Below are 12,894 nucleotides of genomic sequence, written 5' to 3'. Positions count from 1 at the left end.
CTGCTATGAAAAAGTTACCTTTATTTGAGGTCTGTTATATCTATGTAAATATCCACACGGTCTTCAATCACTAGGACTACATTATTGAAAGCTACTAAATATAATTAACCTACTAGGCTCATCTTACATTCTCAAAAGTGAAAACATTCCTGACTAAACATGGCTGTAGATGTAATAGAATAAAATGTTCAATATTGTCACATGAAAACATAAAATAATAATCTAGCAACCAAACTGAGAATAAGGATAGGATTTTTCATTAAAACCATAGAGTCAGAAATCAGCTGATCTCTAATCTATGCTATATTCATCAAACGAGGTTTAACATATTTTGTCCGAATTATTATTACAAGATTTAAAATTATTAAGATCAGTAGAAAATTAATTGTCTTAATTTTATTGAGTAAATAGGTATCTACTTTACTTATAAAATAACCAATGAGCAAGGTATATCACCAGTGAGAAACATTTATATTCAGTTTAAACTATCCTCAGGCGCTTATACTACCTTAGGAAATAATGTATCTATGTATTTGTATGACTCTGGTTTAAAGTCATATAAACGAAAAATATACATAATAAACATAAAACTCATAAATCCACCCTTCATATACTTAATGAATTCTTGGTCTGAACATTTTGAGGAACTGGAACCAGAACCAATAATAATAAGCATTCGGACTCATTTCAATTATTGACCTGCTAGCAAAGAAAAGAACAACAAAATTATTCGAAAATTGACAAGTGGAGGGACTGTCACGCTTTGATCCTAATTTTTGACAAAAAACCAAATTTTATGTAAAAAATGAATTAAGAAAAATAGTTGTGAAATTATGTGTTATTCAAAATTGACACCGAAATTTCGTAAGCTATAAAGGCTTACCTCGGTGTCCTTACGATTACGATTGAGGATTGGACTGACAAAATACAAGGTTAGCAAACATGCACAAGTTGTTCCTTTTGAAATCTTTACAAAATTTTATTTTCTTTGCAAGCTTTTCTGAATATCTCCTTTACTTTTACTATTGCAGAGCTGGAAATTAGTGTTAGTTTGATGGGTTTATCACTGTATTAGTAGAAAATATTGTTGGTGTACCCTTAATTGACAGATGATTGATAGTAGACCAAGATAATAACAAACTATTGTCTTGAATCTAAGGTAGTCGTGATTAATAATATAGTAACAATAATACCTATTGTGAGACCCAATAATAATGTGTTAGGTAATGTAATTATAATGTGTTGTCCAAAAATAATTCAAGTATACGTGGGTCTTGGTTGTGTTCCTCCCTTGTTAGTTGTTAGTTACTAGCGAATCTGAAAAGCGATGTTAAAAACTTTTTGTTTGTTTACAGAGCGGAACCCTCGGGACTCTGGTTTCCCGATCGTAGTCAAAAAGAGAAAAAATAACAGACCAAACCAACATGATTTGTATGTCCATGTGTACGATGATTGCTGCGGCTTCGGTACTGGCGTGTTTCCCCGTCATCAACAAACACTTGAAGCTACAAAAGATATTGAATTGTCTGAAGGGCAAATCGTAGTTTCACCGATACGAGATGATCGTTTGTTATATACCAATTATTATAAGCCCAACGGTTATCCTCGTTATAAGCTGCAGTTGTATCCTCTTGACGACAGTGCTATATAACTGCTGGCCATGTATTAAGATCTCTATGATTGAGAACAAGCCGCAAGAGCCTGAAAAACCTAAGACAATGCCACGCTTTTATTATTAATTTTGTGTGTTTATGTGAATAAAGTACCTCTACACAATCAGTTCCTCTTTGCATTTTATCGATTAGGGTGTTAGCGCGATGTTATTGAAAGTTTTAGCTATTGTACAGTTGCATCACTTTCTGTCAAAGAACAATTTGTTCTCTAGGTAATAGGAGGGTATTAGATGAGAAAATGAAAAAATATTTAAACTAAAGATTATAAAAGTTACAAAAAATATAGGTTGCAGTATTTGGTAAAAAAGATCCATAATAAAATTATTTTTTTTGGCAATGGTTATTATTGCATGTATAAAAACTTTGTTGAGTGCTTAGGAGACAACAGGTAGGCATGGAATTTGCACTAAGAATTTGTAACTCAATTTTCTAAGTGTAAATCCTTTTAATTAGGAAGTTGTCAGAGCCCACAGAATATATAATCTCCCTCATAGACAATGGAAAGAAATCATGGGAAAATTGGAAAAAAGTGTCACTTTGCGAAAATAGAAAAATAGCTTAAAGACGCGTACACACCGGGCCAACGAACGCCAACGAACGTTTTTCGTTGGCCTTCGTTTCTGCAATCTGCCCTGTATTATGTATGTTAATATCCATCGTTGGGATAACCGTTGGCGTTCGTTGGGCGTTCGTTGGCCCGGTGTGTACGCAGCTTAAGAAAATTGATAAGAATATAACTATGGAAAATAGTGAGCACATGGCACATGATGAGCTTGCGTGTACGATATTATTCTGAGTAGCAATTTTTACCAAAAGCTCATGGACTAATAAGAAGAATAAATGAGTAGCGAAGCCGATTATTCTGCGCCCTAAGGCCTAAGGACGAACTATTATTCTAAGTGTTAATATTCATCGTTTGACTAAAATTTATAAAAAGATTTTATTGAACCAAATGTTTTAAATGAATGTTTGTTACTAAATGAACATTTAAACAAGACTTCAAATAAGAAATGTTGACTGCTTCGATTGGTAAATCCACACCATGGTCAAAAATAATAATAATATCATCAGAATAAAGCACGAACCATGCGAACTTTTTCAAAAAACATTTATGGTTAGTAAAAAGGAAATTTCGTTTTTAGAATTTCAATAAAATGACAAGTTATTCTTGTCAACTGTCAAATTGTGTAGAAATAGAGTTAAATTTTAATGTAAAAAATATTTTATTGACCAATTTACAACAATATGCGGCCTAAATTTTTGTGTAGCTGGGCAACCGTTGTGTAGGCCTCGGTGTTGTCATTTGGGATTTAGTAAACAAATGATTCCGAGCTTGGACGAGCAAAGTATAAACAAAGGTAAGCTATTGGCTATCTGACATGATCTGATTTGTAAATACCTTGTAGACAATTTTACTCTAGCCTGTTCTTCCAGATTTGTTATTATTTGCTCTTGTTTTGTACAATGTTGACATTATTGATAACCTAACACCGAAGTCTTATCGTTTTGTTTGACACCAATAACAATAAGTTATCCACATGGTAATCAATATTCTTTCTTTCATTACAGGAGCACTCTACAATTTGTTGGAGGATCTCGTCAGTTTATGATTTTTGAACCACTTATCATAACATTGGGTGTGACTATAGTCCTCTTTGCTTCAATAGCAGTTTGTGCAAAAGAAGACTCGAAACAAAAGTGCTCGTGTCCACCCCACCCTGTGTGTCCCCAGTGTGGGATACCATTTTAAATAAACCACTGAACGGTCTTTTCATGAAAAATACTTTTTATAAGAAACGTTTGAAAAAACAGTAGACATGATTTGTATGACAGTGCTAACGGCAGTGGCTGCTACAGTTTTAATAGCATGTGGACCGATCGTTTGCGACAAAGTGATGAGGTGTCTCAAAGGAGGAAGTGATAGTAAAAAGTTAGAAAGTAATTTTGTGTATTACACGTCATCTCAGACACGTCGCCTCGCACATTTTGACTCACTCCAGAGGATTATACACAGTCATGTTCCATAACTACACATGTGTCTTTTTCACTATCGTCAGGCCTCACCTAAATACTTGTTAAACTGTAGTATTTATTTTTAAATGCAACTTTCTTATTCATTTAATTTTCATACTTTTTAACTATTATTTCATCATCCTTATTGTATTTTTTACTGTATTCGTATTAATTAGGATTGCTCAAAACCCATTTTACGCAAGTTACCAACATTCACCTTAAATTTTGTGTTATACAATAACAATAATATTCTACACTTACTTTCAGGCGATAAGAAGTTAAATGAAGCTTCAACTACTGGTAAAATGGCCGACAAACCAGACGCAAGTCCCAATTCAAACGCCAAACCACCAGACACAGCAAAGCCAATTGACAATCTCAAGCCAGCTGGCTCATCGTCATCATCAGTGACCACCGCCAAGCCCGCAGGACCTGCCAAGCCAAGTCCTGGGTCCAGTTATTCAAGCTATTCAGTATCAACCACCCCTTCAGTCATTTCTGCTAAATCTCCCGGTGCAACTACGCCAAAATCTCCATCACCCTCACTGGGATCAAAAGCAGTCACTCCTAAAGGATCTGGTGACTCTCTTGCAACTAAAACTTCTGCAAAATCACCGACTGCTACTCCTGCAAGTCCACCGGTTGTCCCTCCTGCAAAATCACAAGGTGATACTAAGTCGATGTCGAGTAGAGCGTCGACGACTGGTACTGAGTCATCTTCGTCCTCTGCGCCACCGACGATAAAGAAAAAACGCTTGAAGTGCCATTTCCACCTACCCAAAGTTGCAAGAGTATGATTGTGTTGTGAAAATTGTATTGTGAAAATTATTTTAAAATGTATTTTTATCTAATCTGTCTATAGTATATTTTATTTTCTACAAGTACTTTTACCTTTGTATTTTTATTTATAAACCTCATCATCATCAGCCTGTAGAAGTCCACTGCTGGACGTAGGCCTCTCCCAAAGCATGCCACTGGATGATCTATAGCTTTCCTGAACATTAAATATTATTTTTTTAGGTATAGGTACCCACCTATCACCTTCTACCATATCTTTAACTGCTAGCCGCTTACTACCCTGGCTCAATTCCCATGGAGCAGACATCAGATATTTGTAAATACAGAATGCAGATAGGCTTTTTAGATGATGACGATTTATAGATTGACTTAAAATAATAATAACCTCGCGCGTTTCTTTTTGGTACATCTATTTACTCTTTGGTCTAAAGCTCAGAATAATAAATATCTCGCTTAAATATTTTTTTTGAGGTTTTAGAATAATAACAAAACTCATTTCTTTGATTGAGGTGTGGACGTAGTATATTTTTCATACTGGTAACATTCAAGTTTATAACTTTACGAAACTTTGCACAAAGTACTTACAAAGTTTTTGATCAAACTTTTCGGTCACAAATAACAAAAATTGAGATGGTACAATGAAATCAATCGAAGCGTAAATATTATTTTTATTTAGAATTTAGCTCACTTTACACTTTATATTGTTTATTTTGTTAATTTTTAAATAATAGCTTAATTAAAATGTCACCGTTTACCCACAGTCAAACCAAAAATATTGGTTTTGTGGGAATTCTTCTGTACCCTATGTATCACAGCAATGATTATAAATAAATAAATCAATAATTTTACTCTAGAGACCCCGAGTCCGATAATGAAAACCGAAAACGGGACGGCGGGCACCGTAGCTTAGGCGGTAGTGAAGCTGTTTCCGAAGCTTGGGGCCGCGGGTTCGAATCCCGCCCAGGGCAAACATTCGTGTGATGAGCACTTGTGTTTGCCTTGTGTCTGGTTGTCGTTTATCTATTTAATATATATTTATCTATGTATCTCTGTAGATATATCAGCTGTCCGACACCCATAACACAGGTTCTGCCTAGCTTGGGGTCGGATGGCCGTGTGTGAGACATCCCTCACGTTTATATTTTAATATTATTATATAATCTTCCCTTTTATCAGTAGAGTTCTGCAGATGTGTAGTCGGTCTATGTCTCCAGAAGATAAACTCATAGACAACACAATAATTCAAGCTCCTTGGAGAAGAATTCTTTTTTCTTATGACAGCATGGTGACAAAATTCTATTTTGTTGACAGGTGACACCGAAAAATGAATTCAACAATAAAATTTACCGAATAAATAAAACATAAATACTTACACTCTCTAAGCTCTAAAATATGAATATGTGTCTTCAAGATGATTGTTAAGAAGTCTCAGGTGAACCGAACCAGTACAACCCCTATGATATGAAAGCATCGGACGATGCTTATCTTGAGCCATCTTGGAAAAATGTTCTGATCACAAACCACAGCAAACAAAACTTCTACATTCATAACTTAGAGTATCCAAGCATCCAACAAATTAAAAATGTCATCCTTTCAAATTCCATTCTTATAAGTTTGGTGGTACTAATTTTGCTCGGCTTATTGCATAGCTGAGGATTAGTTTCAAGGCAGAAGAATAAAGAACCAATAACAAGGATGATTTGCATGACAGCTTTGACGGCGTTTGCAGCAGTGACTCTGGTAGCGTGTGGACCCATCGTCTGCGAGAAAGTACTGAAGTGCCTCTCTGGAGAAAAAGCCAGTAAGTAAGTAATGTAATACTGTAAGTTGGCTTAGAAGTTGGCTAAGATGTTAGCTATCACTTAAGTAGATAGCTTTTGATAAATGCTTTTTATTTTAAACTTAGTATGTAGCTAGTTATGGTTGCTTTGTAGATAGATAGATAGAATATTCTTGATTATACAAAGCTTAAATATAAACACATATGTACAAAAAAGGCGGTCTTATCACTAAAAGCGATTTTTTCAAGACAACCTTTAGGTGGAAGAATATTTTATGTTCAGATAGGGTCAAGTGTACTAAAGAATTTATTAATTAACTATAAATACCTACAAACTAAACAATATACTTACGTGAAATTATACTTATATACCCATAACAATCATATATATCATATAATAAACTACAAATACCTACATAAATATAATTATCAGATTTTATAGGATATATATTAAAACTTGTCTGAGCTTTGTATTGTTGTAAAACGTATTGTATTGTATTTAAATGATCGTAGGTTATTATTTTATTGTTACTTATTTGCCTGAGTAATAAGGGTACTTACCAAACTTTTGAAATTATCAATATTCCTTCCTTTCGTTTTCTGCTGTTGGTTGCTTATAGTGAATTTCTGTTAGAGTTTAACCAAACTTGTGAAAAGGTTGATGTTATCTTTTGTATTTATAGAGTAATTTTGCAAACTTGGCAAACTTCAGTAACAACTAAAAGATTTTTATTATGATACAAATACTTCCCGAAAATTTTCACTTGCAGGAGATAAGAAGACTGGGGTTGGTTCTCAACTTATCAAGCCTGCTGACTCTGGCACCAAACCTGGTGCCCCAGCCAAGGCTGCAGCCGCGCCCGCCAAGCCCGCCGCCCCCGCCGCAGCCAAGCCCGCCGCCGCCGCAGCCAAGCCTGCTGCAGCCAAGCCTGCTGCCAAGCCAGCCGATCCTAAAGCTAAACCTGCTTCAGCTGCAGCTAAACCGGCTGCTGCCAAACCAGCAGCTGCAGCCAAAGCGCCAGCCAAGCCGGCGCCGCCTGCGCCCGCCACAGCCACACCGTCGCCCGGAGCGTCTGCCACCAGCCTCAAATCCCCGACCCCCGCGGCTACTCCGAGTGCCGCCTCCGCCGCCGCCACACCCACCACGCCCAAGTCTGCCACACCCACACCTACGCCTGGAGCTAGTCCAGCGGCTGCCACTCCAAAAGGATCTGACACTAAAGTTGCAGCTAAGCCAGCAGCTCCTGCTAAAGCCCCGGCCAAGCCCGCAGCCGCTTCTGCGACCAAGCCAGCTGCTGCTGCCGCTGCCAAGCCGGCCGCTGGCGCTGCAGCCAAACCCGCTGCTGGGGCCGCCGCCAAACCTGCAGCTAAGTCATCGAGTACAGCGGCCGCCGCCAAACCTCCCGCCAAGCCGGGTGACAAACCAGCCGACAAACCCGCTGACAAGGCACCCCCTAAACCACCAGCTAAGAAGTAATCTACTAATACGGTGCGAGGGATTACGATGAACAAAAAAATGGTGTAAAGTAAAACCAACCATGTTATAATTAATCAAATATAAATGTTTGCAATATACTAATCACCGTGTCAATTTGTTTTTTTATTTTCTTATTAAGCTCAATCTAATTTGCAAATACAATAAAAAAGGTGAAATATATAAAATAGCTACACTGCTACGTAAATTAGGTAGGTATTTGTAGGTGCCAATATCTGTTTATTTTGCCCCCAGACTGGCGATGATGATGATAATTAAAATAAATAAAAATATTAAACTGAAAAAAAAAAGTCCGGGCCACGTAGGGCGCCTTCAAATTAGTCGCTAAGTGTCGCGCGGAAGCAGCGCTGCAGCCGCGCTGCTGTCTAAATTCCATATAAATTATTAACGCGCGACTGCAGCGCTGCTGCGGCACTGCAGTCGCGCATCTTTTAAATTACAAAATTTATATGGATTTTGACAGCAGCGCGACACTTAGCGACTAATTTGAAGGCGCCCTTAATAAGGTAGTCAGAGGTGGCTCACAAAGCGAGCCACCCACTTTTCGCAGCACATTTGTACTCACGTGATAGGTTGTGAACCATACCGCCGTTTTGGCATAAGTACAATGCACTTAGGATACACATGTGGAATCTAGCGGTCTTATTCATAAAAAGTTACGGGAGACCTATAGGCCTGCTATAAGCAAATGTCAAAAAAACTTTATTCATAAACGATCAATAGCGCTAAAGAACTCTCCAACTGATTCGTAAAACCTTGATATGCTAAAGTTGGCTGGACCCTACTATACACCTTCCGTAAACCTCCTATTGTACAAAAACATGGCGGCCGGTCAACAGCTGTTCTGCTTTATTGACGATTTGACATTTGTTGTGAGTTAATATTTGCTGAAAATAAGTTGCCATGGTAACGTAAAAATTTAATAATTTTTTTTGTGGGTTTTGGCTTTGCCACTGCTCCTTTAAGCCAACGTAAACTTTTTTAAGTGCCGCGCCGTGGCTAACATATATAATAGAGATTGATAAATGAATGTAAGTTTTCGCTACTTTTGTTTATGGTTTCGTCAGACCGGCAACTTAGTAGGGTAAATGTCAAAATGTTTGGTCTGTGAAATCTATTAGCATCACTATAGTTACTGAAGGTTTACGGAACGATTATGAATAGAGATTTTTATGAAACCTCAAATAGGCTTAAAGCTCGCTTAAAGTGTTCCGTAGCTATTGAGCTCAGTAAACCTACTTTAAGGTTTTTTTATGAATAAGACCGTAGATGTGCAGGTTTCCTCACGATGTTTTCCATCACCAAGTACCTAATGTATGTACAAAATTAAAACAACAGATAGGAAAATAAAAATTTATTCTAATCAACTAAAACATACACCGTAATATCACTTGACTGATTCTCTAACTACCTATTACTAGTCTACGAACAAAATTGAGCAAGTAAGCGAATAGTACATTTGGCCTCAACCACTCGCGACTCAAAACAATAAATAAATTAACAAGAGGTTATGACACTTATATTTAGCTATTGACTACACTTTGCTATGTTCGTTCTCTAAACGTTGGACTTAATTCTGGCGTTACTATTGCTATTCTTCCGGTATCTTTCTTATACCGTCTGCCTAAAATGGCTTCATCTAACTTAGCTATTGCTGCGGTTGGCGTCGCAAATTCTCCTACTAACCTAGCCGTGGATGTTGGTCTCACAATTTGAATCTTTTCATTATTGACTACAGTCATTTCTTTACTGCTGGCTTCAGCACTTGATCTGTAAAATCTTCTGACTGGAGGAGAATTTTCAGCTTCTTTTAAAACTGTTGGTATTTGGTCGGTTAGCCTCTCTTGTTTGACTTGGGAGTTTTCCATTGATTCGTGGACTTGGAAGTATTCGATAGGTTGTATTTCTTGCTTAATGACTTCAATAGCAGGCGTTGTTGGTTGGACGACGGTTGAAGGTGAAACCGTAGTTGTAACAGTTCTACTTATGTACGGTTTGCTAGTTGTACTAGAAGATCTATTATTTCTAGAAGTTTGTCGTCTTCTATTCTGGCGTTCTTTGCTTTCAGCAGATGTGTTCTTAGAAAAAGATACAGAAGACGTGTTTTTGTGTGCATCTTCCGATGATTTGTCTTTGAAGCTTAGACCAGTGTTAAGCGTGATGAGTTTGATATCTGAGTTGGCAGACTCTAGATCTTCTTTAGACTTATTTACTTCACTACTTTGTGAGTTAGTATTTCTAGTTGATTGAGTATTAGAATTGGAACTTCTAGTAGTATTATTTTTATAGTTTCTATTGACTCGGTACACTGGAGAAGGGTCACTAGCGGGAGTGACGTAGACAGCACTTTCAGTGTTGGTCAAAGGTTGAGGAGTGATTATCTGGATGGAGTCGGCATTATTTTGTGGCCTTTGATTATTGTTTTGGTTTTCCAAGATGGAAATGGCTTCTTTGACTCCTTCCATATCTTCTGGGTTGGCTGAGCGGTCTGAAAATAGAATAAGTTCATATTATTCATCATATTTGAAAAATATTTGATGGGTAAAATTACAGATTTGGTTTGTAGCTTAGATTTACAATAAGATTCGTAGATACTTTTTCAATCTAAGATGTGATAAAAGTACTTTGCACGTAATAGCAGTGACGTCACGGACGCGATTCGAGGCAGTTGCTAGTCAAATCTGTGTTAAGAATTTAAATAAAAAACAGTGTTAAAAGTGAACATCCTTTAATATACTTAGCGGGAAGTTAAACTATAACATATAACACGACTTTTTCACTATATACATTGTGATAAAACTGTGTTTTAAGTGCAAATTCAGTGAAAATTAGATTGGTAGCCAGTGTATTTTGGTAGTTCTACCCCGTGTTTTTTGTTTACAAAAGCGGTCAGCTGTTTAAAAATCAGCTGTTGCTAGACAGCTGTCTCCCTGTTTGCTGTCACTTGTCAAGCAAGAGCGCCATCTAGTAGACTACCTAAGAACTTTGAAGTTGCACTACATTATACAATATCATGGCTAACAAGTGCACTAACTGCGGAAAGTTCCACTCGGCCATAGATGGCGTTGTTTGCGGAATTTGCTCCGGAACATTTCACCGGGAATGCGCGGGAGTGCTTGAAGGAGTCGTGGTTGCCGCTGACTGGGCTTGCCTCAGCTGTAAGCGCAAGCGTAGGCAAAGCAACTATGATGACACACCAGTGAAAGGAGCTGCAGTTTCATGCAATACAAATTTAATTAACCCAATTCCTGCGACGTTATCTGGCGAGATTATAACAGGTGCTCATGGCGAGGCGGGAGATGAGGCTGTAATGAATAGCACGGCAAATAATGCAACTTTAGAGTTCCACGTTGACCTTGCGCTGGAGATAAGATCGTTCAGAGAGGAACTGGGATCTCTCAAAACGCATTGCAGTAACGAGATACGGGGAGTGAGCGGCGAATTTAAGGAATTAAGAGAAGAAATCTCTAGCTTCAAGGCCGCGATCTTTGCATGCAATAAACGACTGGAGGACATGGAAAAGAGAGTGGAAGCCATGGAGACCAATTACTCCAGCAATAAATCTCCTGCGATAGAAAGCCTCGAGCAAGCCATAGAGGATTTAAAAATGGAATTGCACGATCGCGATCAAGATTTACTGGGTAATGACATCCAAATATCTCACATACCCGAGACTAAATCCGAGAACCCAATCCATCTCGTGTCAGTGATTGCGTTGAAGCTGGGCATGACCGTCGACGAGCGCGACATCGTGAGCGCCGTGCGGGTGGGCGCGCTGCGGCCTGCAGCGGGAGCGGCGGAGGGCGCGGCGGCGGCGGCGCGCGCGCGGCCCCTCGTCGTGCGCCTCGCGCGCCGCGCCACCCGGGACGAGCTGCTGCGCGCCATGCGCGTGCGCCGCGGCCTCACCACAGCCGACATGGGCCTCGAAGGAGAACCAAAGAGGTTCTACTTAAATGAGAGACTTACAAAGCTAAATAGGCAACTGTTTGGTAAAGCAAGAGATCTGTGTAAGCGGTTTTCGTGGCGATTCGTATGGACAAAAGATGGTCGTGTGTTTGTACGCCAAGCCGAAGGCAAACCGGCTTCTAGAATCAGATGCGCAAACGACCTGATTAATATTTTTGGAGAGGAACCAGTTCGCTCCACTTTGTAAACTATTCTTCTGTTATATTATTTTCTTCTGTATGTGTTCGTGTTATCTAATGGTCATGCTCTGTTGCCTCAGTGCTGTTATGGATAATCTGAAATGTAAAAAAAATAATATTGAGTCAGAGAAATTTTGCAATTTTTGTCACAATAATTTGTATACAGGTTGTGTAAATAATGTATTAGCTTACCTTAAATTTATGATCACTCTATTAGTCAGACACATAAAGAGGCAGTGGAGCATCGGTGGGGCGGGTGGAATGGCCTCGGGTTCAGGCTGCTGGCTGCAAACCTCGTTGTGTACTCGCTGGAACGACAAATATAGGTATAGGTTTATAAATTATTGTATCATTTTTATTTGGTTACGAAACTATTATTGCACTTTCAACATATTATTTGTATCGGTTTATTGTTATTGTAGTCTGAATATATCATATTTATTAGCTGAAAGGTTTAGGCATAGGTTAGCGATTGTTTACTTACGTGTTTGCCTTTATCCCTTCACATTTCCTTCGTATTCCTTGCATTGGCACTTCTTATCATATATAACTAGTTATGATTAAAACAAATTACTTTAAGGTTGGTCTGTTTAATGCAGGTTCTCTTGGTACTGGACACGACGAACTGACTGTGACTATACACAACTCTTTAGCAGACGTGGTGGCGATAAATGAGACGTGGTTGCATGACGGCGAGGAGGGCCGCGCTCCGCGAGTAGCCGGCTATCGACTGCGTCACGTGGCGCGGCCGAGGCGACTGCGCTCGCGGGGCGGAGGCGTGGGATTCTTTGTGCGGCAAGGCCTCTCCGCCCGCACCCTACCACACCCCCCCGCTACTACCGTCGAGCAAATGTGAAACTTTTCTACATACGCTTAATTTAACACAACACGTACGGGACCCCACGCATTTTACAGAAACCAGCCAGACGACAATTGACCTAATATGTACAGACGCTAAGGTGCGAGATGTTAATGTAACATACAAGCGAC

At 38.9% G+C, this 12,894-nt stretch overlaps 2 protein-coding genes, 2 long non-coding RNA genes and 1 other non-coding gene across 6 annotated transcripts in view; 3 read left to right on the top strand and 2 right to left on the bottom strand.

The window, feature by feature from the left end:
* Nucleotides 1–507: 507 nt before the first annotated feature.
* LOC105398802 lies at nucleotides 508–1,779 on the top strand. The gene is made up of 2 exons (XR_961233.3): nucleotides 508–932; nucleotides 1,356–1,779. It is a non-coding gene; the product is annotated as an uncharacterized LOC105398802 (long non-coding RNA).
* A 1,060-nt stretch (nucleotides 1,780–2,839) lies between these two features.
* Nucleotides 2,840–4,576, top strand: LOC105398792. The gene is made up of 3 exons (XR_007266454.1): nucleotides 2,840–3,031; nucleotides 3,243–3,603; nucleotides 3,954–4,576. It is a non-coding gene; the product is annotated as an uncharacterized LOC105398792 (transcript).
* A 1,196-nt stretch (nucleotides 4,577–5,772) lies between these two features.
* On the top strand, nucleotides 5,773–7,855 carry LOC119690911 (transcriptional regulatory protein AlgP). The gene is made up of 2 exons (XM_038107108.2): nucleotides 5,773–6,285; nucleotides 7,035–7,855. The coding sequence occupies exons 1-2, from the start codon at nucleotides 6,180–6,182 to the stop codon at nucleotides 7,739–7,741; spliced, it is 813 nt and encodes a 270-aa protein (XP_037963036.1). The 5' UTR covers nucleotides 5,773–6,179; the 3' UTR covers nucleotides 7,742–7,855.
* Nucleotides 7,856–9,098: 1,243 nt separating this feature from the next.
* LOC105398770 overlaps nucleotides 9,099–12,894 on the bottom strand; it is a 66,681-nt gene continuing 62,885 nt past the window's right edge. For both annotated transcript variants that reach the window (XM_011570996.3, XM_011571009.3), the window contains one exon: nucleotides 9,099–10,247. In XM_011570996.3, the coding sequence (XP_011569298.3) occupies nucleotides 9,304–10,247 (944 nt within the window). In that variant the 3' untranslated portion in view covers nucleotides 9,099–9,303. The remainder of the gene's footprint in view (nucleotides 10,248–12,894) is intronic.
* LOC125488726 lies at nucleotides 11,024–12,730 on the bottom strand. The gene is made up of 3 exons (XR_007266443.1): nucleotides 12,389–12,730; nucleotides 12,097–12,212; nucleotides 11,024–12,000 (listed from the first exon to the last, which is right to left on the bottom strand). It is a non-coding gene; the product is annotated as an uncharacterized LOC125488726 (long non-coding RNA).

Source organism: Plutella xylostella, chromosome 7, assembly GCF_932276165.1.
Source record: "Plutella xylostella chromosome 7, ilPluXylo3.1, whole genome shotgun sequence".
Taxonomy (NCBI): Eukaryota; Metazoa; Arthropoda; class Insecta; order Lepidoptera; family Plutellidae; genus Plutella; species Plutella xylostella.
The sequence above is the reverse complement of the archived record's forward strand: the minus strand, read 5'-3'. Positions and strand labels throughout refer to the sequence as shown.